Source organism: Populus alba, chromosome 6 (assembly GCF_005239225.2).
Source record: "Populus alba chromosome 6, ASM523922v2, whole genome shotgun sequence".
Classification (NCBI taxonomy): Eukaryota; Viridiplantae; Streptophyta; class Magnoliopsida; order Malpighiales; family Salicaceae; genus Populus; species Populus alba.
In genome coordinates this window covers 2,868,947-2,877,487 of record NC_133289.1, presented here as the reverse complement: position 1 = coordinate 2,877,487, position 8,541 = coordinate 2,868,947, and the positions used below count along the sequence as shown (strand labels likewise).

The following is an 8,541-nucleotide window of genomic DNA, read 5'->3' as shown; positions in this document are numbered from 1 at the left end:
TTTAAAATGGTTTTTTTTAGAAATATATTAAAATAATATATTTTTTTATTTTTAAAAAAATTATTTTTAATATTAAAAACATTAAAATAATAAAAAAAACACATTAAAAACAATTTAAAAATTAAAAAACACCATGTAACGGCAACGTCAAATTAACACGACTTGAAGTCATTTATGCTTGAAAAAAAAGAATCTATATCTTGGAGGAGGCAATTTCTAGTCGTGCTTTGGGCGCGACTGAGACTTGCATGTCTCACCCGAACTTTCTTGATTGCATTATTTTGTACTATCCAAACGTCCCCTTTTTCAAGCTTCCAAATTTCTCTCTTATCTCTCTCACCTTTTTCTTTCTCAGAAACCTCCTCTGCAGCCTCAAAGAATTCGTCCTTGGGTTGTCCACAATTATCTCTGTATGTAAATACAGTGCCACTCTTGTGATTTCAAAGCTTATCCATCTATCTCTACAGTCATGGATAACAATCATAGTCACTCGGTAGGTGGTGGTGCGCAAGAAAAGAAAGCACACAGAATTGCCGGAACCAAGAAAAAGCCTATGAAAGTAGTTTACATATCCAGCCCCATGATGTTCAAGGCTAGTGCATCTGAATTTAGGGCTCTGGTTCAAGAACTCACCGGTCAAGATTCTGAATTGCCAGACCCTAGTAAGTTCGTGGACAGTGACGGCCATGATCGTGATGTCGGTGGAAATTATCAAACGGTTCCGAATGCTTCTAAGACTGTTGTTGTTGATGGTGGTCATGCACAAGAAGTTCCCACAGAGGATCCTCGTCAAGAGCAGCCTGAAAGACAAGAAGCCCCATTTGAGTCTTTTGATGATGTTTTCATGCCTCAGATGTTGGAGGATATTTCAGAGAAAATGCCATCAAAACTATGGTATGAAGCTTATAACTCATGGATGTGCCCTTGAGAAGCCTTGCAATGTAATTTGGGTAAGATCTCTTTGGCCCAGTTTGCTACTGCTCTTATTTAGGGTATGTTTAATTCTCCCATATTGTACCATGGTAATTAATCACGTGGTTAATCTTTCTCTGTGTAATTAACCTCTTTCTCTGTAGTTTAATATTGAAAAGGGATTGCAACTAGCAGGAGTTTTGTGGGGACTTCTAGCTAGTTTAATGTTGAAACGTTCATATTGATAACAATTTGCTTTCCTTTATCTCTACCCAGTGCCAATTAGTGAACTTTCAAGTGTGTTTTCGTTTTGAGTACGGTCTTTTACAAGTTTGGTGCTGGGAATTGTAGCAGAAGATCCAAGCTAGGAGTGGTGCAAGAAACAATGTCACGGAACCCGACTTATATAATCTTATAAACAAGCAAAATATATATATATCGAAGTTAACAAGCAAAGTACATCACAAGAAAGGGTCTAGCCAAAACTAGCTACTGTTACCAAAAAAAAGCAAGCTAGCTAGCTAGCTAGCAAAGAAGGCCAAACACTGAAACTAAAAACCATCTAGCTAGAGGTGGTGTGAAAACGCATGATATAATTGATTTTCAAGTGGTCATTGTCTATAGAAAATATTAGTGGTTAGCGCGACCTTGGTCAAAAGTTAATGGTTCAAGTTGTTGATTTTCTAAGGCATCCCCAAAAGTAATTAAGATTTTCTTAGTGGATTAGCCTCGTCCTGGTGATGATTGATCAGTGAGGAGAATCAAATAAAACAGCATTAATCTTCATAAAAGATTACACAAAATACTACAAGACTGCTCATTGCTTAGAAGTAGCTCAATTTTCTTGCAGTTTAATGATTAATGATACCTGGATGATTTTGATTGCTAGACTGGCTGGGCTAAGAGATAGATGTACTATACACCCGCAGGCTGAATTGCCCAGATAATGCGGCACAGCGATGTACAAGTTGTTGTTTGCTAGCAGAGCTAGGTTCCCACTTGCAATGTACGATTAGCTTTTGGGATTTATGAGGGCTTGTCTTTTCTTTTTAAAAAATTCACCTTCTAGGGTTCATTGAATCCATAAGAAAAAGGTTTATCGTTCCTCTCTCTGTGAAGGATCTGAAGAGACTGAACATCCACTGCTTTCTACCCTTCTCTCTTCCACATTAAGGGCAGTCCACAATTAACAGATGCGCTCTCTCTCACCATTTCAGCGCATGCATGCATGCTTTCTGAAATATAATTATTTTGTATCTTGCTCAAGTGTCCTTCACTATTTTTAGGCCATGGCGGACAGGAAATTATCAGACATCTATAATCTTGGCAAGTTGTACCACCGTACTGTTCTGACCATAAGTGATATTTTTGTTAGCAGTGGACAGGACTCATGGGGGATAAAAAAACTTGCTCGGTCTCATCAGAAATACTAGACCTAGATGGTTTTGAACTGCTTAATCATTTCAAAGAACTTGCATATAGATAGATATTCACTCTGGTAGGAAATCTGAGTTTTTTTTTTTTTTTTTTAAAAAAATTAGCATGGTAAGAAATTAAAGAAATTGAGAAAATAACATAATCATTAAAGTATTTAAAAAAAACAATATAATTTAGTGGGTTACTATATATTTTGTGTCCCTCGCGAGTTTTATGTTTCATTTACAACCCGAGAGTTGTGTCTCCACACGGAGAGGGAAAGAGAGGTGGGGGAATACATGTCAAAAATATTTTAAATTATAATTATATTTGATGAAAAAAAAGATTTAATGAACCATTTAGGAGATAAATATGAATTATATTTTAAATTATAAATATATATTCAAAAAGATTTAAATCAAAACTTTATATGAGATATATATGAGATATGAGGTATATTAAGCTAGCAATTTGTGTTTATTATCAGGCTGCCATTAATTTTCCAATCTACATGGGGAAAAAAAAAACTAGAACAAGGTTTGAAATTAATACAAATAGGAAGTGTCATGTCTAAGTTTTTTCTATATCATACAAAATAACCTTGCAATGCTCTTACTACTGTTTCTCATGCTGCAAAGGAAGAAACACAAGGCAATACTAAAACTTCAAATTAAAAATTTTAAAAAACTGAAAAGTTGGTGAAAACATTGTTCTTCTAAATACATTGCACTGTGTACATAAATAATATTTTAACTATCTTATCTTTTTAAAAAAATTTGTTGATGGTTAAGGGCACTATTATGTTTGCCATAAGACAATTATGATATTTTTTAATTGAATGAAAGTAATGTGGGTATTTATTTTTTAAATGCACAGTGAAATAACATTAATACCCTTAAAGGTGAGAACTTTTTGGGTGACATGTAGGGTTCAATTGGTATCTTCATATGAAAAGTGTATAGTAGAATAACAACTTTGCACTTCCAAAAGAAATAACTTAACTTGCAATGAGGGTTTTTTGTTCTTTTTTGTGTGATTAGCAAAGTAAATATACACACTTAACCTTGGAGTTTAGTTTTTTATACCTTGGATCTAAAGGTATCTTTGTCAATGTACTTTAAGTGTTTTGCTTTTTGTTATTACTAGATAAAGTTAAGAGTGATTTGGTTTTTAAAAAATCAAAAATATATAAAAATAATAAAAAAAATTTATAGCATGTTAGTCACTTCGCCATCTTCACGTTGTTCATGTAACAAATTTAAAATGCCAAAAATATCATTTTGGGGTAGTGTTCAATTAGTCTTGGTGTTTTCTCCCTATTAAAACGACGCGTGCTACGAAATTCTCTCTAATTTGGCTCTAGCAAACATTTCTTGGTTTTTTCCTATTTCTTTTCTTTCTCAGCCTTAATGTTTGTATTGCCTTGTAATTTTTTTAAATCATCCCCTGAACTTCTCTTTTCTTTTGATTTAATCCCTGATATTTTAGTTAATGTTTGTTTTATTTGAAATAATTAATGGAATTTAAATTTTGTTTTGATTTCATCATCATTTGATTTTTTTTGTTTGTCAAATTTTTCTTCACTCTTTTAATTGTTATTTATGTAATCCAATTCCTTTTGATTTAGTCCTTGGTTTTTTTGGTTAATATAAATAATTTATGAAATTGAAATTTTGTTTTAATTTCATCCTGTTGTGATTTTTTTATTTGTTAAATTTTTCTCTCATTCTTTTAATTGATATTTATGTAATTTGAGATCAGTTTTAGAATTAGATTTTTTTACAATTTTACCCTCCATTATTTTTATTTTTTTTTTACGATCACACCCTCTATCATTATGTAGACACTAGTTTAAAGCAGCTACATTGCATTTAGATAACCTTATTTCATTTTTTTTAATTTGGTTAATCAGGATATTCAAAAAAATCTAGAGTAATATAATGACAAAATCTCTAATAAAGTTTAATATTTATTTTTTAAAACATTGACAAAATTGAAACAGTAAACACAAAAAAGACATCGTCCGGTCATATTGTTAGTATCGAGGCTATAACACATGTATAAAGCTTGAAAAGTGCCAGTTGCAGAAGTGTGGTCTTTAGTGACACTTGGTTGGGCGGCTTCTTCTTTCTCGAATGTCTTTAGCTAATTGTCGTGTTTGTGTTTGGTGCCACACTAATTTTTTTTTTTTTAAAAGCAACAGTAAAAGTTTGTTTTTGTGCTGTGGAGAATTATTCTTGTGACAAATACAAGCTCAACCACTTAACCCAAATGAACTCTTTTTCTTACCACCGTGATATTTTATATCAGTTTTTATGTGTCACGTCTTTCTTTGGTAGAATTTTATATATGTTGTCTAAGTTATTAATCTTTGTTCAACTCTAGGGTTATGAGTTTAAGTTATCTTGTATGGATTATAATCTATTTAAAATGGTTTTATTAAAAAAAATTTTTTTTTAAAATAAATTAAAATCACATCTTTTTAATATGTTTTTATTTAAATCAAACCAAATTTTAACTTATTTAATATTAAAAATAAATAAATTTTGATCGAGTCAACAAGATCAATACACACTTGATTTAATTTAAAATCTAACTTGAGATCAAAGACTGAATTAACAGGAGTTGATTTATACAGCTAGGTTTTATATCAATTCACATCCAAACTTGCAAATTGAATAATTTTTTTTTAAACCTAAAATAGAAAAGCTTTTTTTTTTTTTTTGAACACAACTCATAATAAAAACATTGTCAAAGCAAGCTAACTCTTATAAACAACACACATTATTTAGTCAAATGAGATAAAAGGTCTTTATAAAGGCTTACACTGTTAGAAAATAACATAAATTATATTTCGAGACCTTATTTAACAGCTTAACTATTGTGTTAAGATGATTACTTGACATGGTATCAGAGCCTTGATGATTAAGTAGTCACGAATTTAAATCTCAGTATCTTTTATTTATTTGATAAAAATTAAGTATAAAATAATATGATTTTTCACAAGTTTCAAGATTTAAAATTTTTATTTTAAAAAATATAATAAAAAATAATATAATTTATATACTAAAATACTGGGTTGAGATATTTCATACACAATCTAGAAATAAAGGCTGCCACCACGGTAGCCAGTAACAAGCAGAGGTTTTTGTATTTTCACTTGCCACATAAAAGACATTTCAAGAGTAGTCCTTGTTGAAGCTGCTAGAGAACAAAAATATATAACCTCGTGACTAGAGAACATGACTTGGTTGCAGCCTTCAGCGCTGCTGTCTAGCTAGCAGTACTTGGTATTGTACGTTGTCGGCAGGCAGAGACAAGCCCGTAGCCCAGCCCATCTCAGAAGAGGAAATGGTCGCAACCAAGACCACGTTCTTGTCTTGGAAAGAAAAGGTGGCAACAGTTCAACAGCCCAAGCACGAGGATCATACCTTGACGCATCTTGCTTTGAACAGATTTTTCCTGGGGGCATGCAGCTGCCAATCATTGATCTATTATAGGACCTGAGAGCATCCTTCAATATTCTTTTTGAGCAACCAATTAGGCTGTAAATGAACCTATAATTGTACCTAATCTTTTGGATTTCGAAAAAAAAAAAAAAGGGGTGAATTCCATTGAAGTTGTTTTTGATTAACCAATCAGGTTCTAATTAATCCTTGATAAACAAAGTATTTTGATTAATTTTCTGGTTTAAGAAAATGACAGCCTGAGCTCCATGAGAAGTAGTCGAAATGTCAAACCATGCAGGTGACGTTATTGCTATTTTTATCCTTTGAATCAATCATTGACTTTATTGGCATTAAAAAAGGATCCGGTCCTCCTCTGGAAATGCTACAAGTAGAAGATAAAATCCCAAGAAAACTTTATTATAAAAAGTTTTCCATGGGGGAGATTAAGGCTTAATTAAGAGCTCAACCATGTAAGATGATCAATGGATCAAGTAAACCTTTCTCTTCTTCTTGCACCAAAACCGGGCTTGGTTTACTGTACAGGCTCGGCCCAGGTTGCATTGCAGCACTGTTAACTACCACCTTAGAACTCTAATCATGGTTAGAATAAAAATAAATAAAAAGAAAAACAAGAGAAATAAGGACATTCTATTTTGACATGAGACCCGCACCCAAGCTTCATAGCTTTTGATCCACTATCCTGATGATGATTGCGGGTAAGGATCCTTCCATTTTTGGTCAGTTGTGGATAAGGAGAGATTTGAACCCCGAGCACCATGGTTCGACCTCGCTCAAGTCTAAAGTTATAAATTAGATGGAGTCAATTCAAATTTTAATATATTTTTTAAAAAGTTTGAAATAACATTATTTTAATAAAAAAAGTTAGGTATTTCATTAACATGGTCTAAACTAAATCTTCAATTAAAGTGTTGGGTTGATTATGTATTATAATTTATATCATTACTTAAAAATAATAATTATTATCCCGATCATGATTTTCCTATCTCTAGAAAGAAGGATCCTTTTCTTTTTGGCGAGTTGTGGGTAAAGAGGATTTGAGCCTAGAATACCATGGTTTTGAGGTCCCCAGACACCATAGTTTAAGGTCGTCCTAGCTAGCTCAAGTCCAAAATTACAAATAGAGTAGGGTCAATTTAAATTTTGATATTTTTTTAAAGAGTTTAAAATATTATTATTTTAATAAAAACAATTAGGTAGTATATTAATATCATTTTAAAGAGTTTGGATTAAATATCGAATAAAATTGAAAAAAAAAAAAAGTAATTTATCACACCATACAATGTAGAATTGAGTTTCGAGTATTCTTAGAATCATTAGAGGTTTATATGGTCATTAATTTCACGACCTGTAAAATTAATCGAGGTAGATACAAACAGATCCAAACACCTACATTAATTAAAAAAAGATTAAATAAGAATCACCAAGGATAGGAAAAAAAGGACCCCATATGGATTTCCATTACACATCTCTCTGCATGCCTAAAAGCACAGGCATTTGTCGTGACATACCTAACCCTAGAGAAAAGAAAAGGGAAAGCGGCAAAATCACCCTCAGACTGGTGCATCCGAAACATGCACGAACAATTCAATGCTTTTTTTCTTCACCTTTTTCCTATTCAATGCTTTTCTGGAGATGAAGCAGACGAGTTTCATCATTGGATTTTATTTTTATCTGCTCATCATTTGATCATCATGCCATTAGTGAAACTTTCCTAAAGGGCATCTTTCATCAATTTATACGGGCAGGATTCCCAGCTTCAGGAATGGTTCGCCAACTTCTCCTTCGAGTGCTCTTTTCCTGGCCAAGATTGGAGCTCCTTTTCCACATGCAACGCAAAAAATGGAAGCTTTACACAGACCTTCTGGACTACATACTCGTCTTTGGAGGGTTTTGCTTTTGAGTTCGTAATGTCCCATAAAATGCTGAAATACAGGATGACCTAAATGTTAACGTGGGGAACTGCTGCTCAAATATTGGTCGAAATAAGCAGGATGTCACACCTAGAACAGCTCGCAGACGAAAACAATATAAAAAACAACACTCGCAATGAAAGATAGAAGTGTATTACGCTCTTTACTACTGTTTTTTTTTTTTTTTTTTTTTTTTTGCAGTTTGGTCTTTTTGAAAGGTTTAACATTTTAAATGGATTATAAACCGAACATTTTAAATGTAAAAAAACCAGAATTCCAAGTAAAATAAAAAAGACATCATAAAATATATAAAATCTGAAACTAAACTAACAATCTAAAAATAGAATAAAAATGATGGAAGTTGACTCAAATAGCATTTTCCAACATAGCATGAGTCTTTTGGAATTAATTGGTTGTAGCTAGAGAGCCGACCCTATAGAATCAAGCCTATAAAATGATCACATGATAAAATTTAAGCTTAATTCAATGAACATGGCCGAAAGTTACAAGCTTTTCTTGTTAGACTATTTGTTTGACATGAACAAGCCTTTTTTGGAGCTTAATTCTGTTTTATTTGCCTATAAAACGAGTTTACTAGGCTTTCTATATTATTTACCAGTAGGTACTAGCAGATTCATAGCATAATATTCAGAAATATTATAGATTAGCCTACATCAAAATACTTGAAAAAAAGTAAAGTATTATCAACAAGAATTAAAAACATTCTCATTCTATGGTGATATACGCAAAGAACTCAAGTTTGTTGTTTGAATTGTAGTCCTTTGGAATTATTAAAAGAAACAAAATTACATAAGTTGATGTCTTCTGAGCTA

General features: G+C 32.2%; 1 protein-coding gene across 1 annotated transcript; it reads left to right on the top strand.

Annotated features, from left to right (window-relative positions):
- The first annotated feature begins 292 nt into the window (after window positions 1-292).
- Window positions 293-2,178, top strand: LOC118053099 (uncharacterized). The gene is made up of 2 exons (XM_035064258.2): window positions 293-950; window positions 1,802-2,178. Exon 1 carries the CDS (start codon window positions 470-472, stop codon window positions 926-928), a length of 459 nt encoding a protein of 152 aa, XP_034920149.1. The 5' UTR covers window positions 293-469; the 3' UTR covers window positions 929-950; window positions 1,802-2,178.
- Window positions 2,179-8,541: the final 6,363 nt, after the last annotated feature.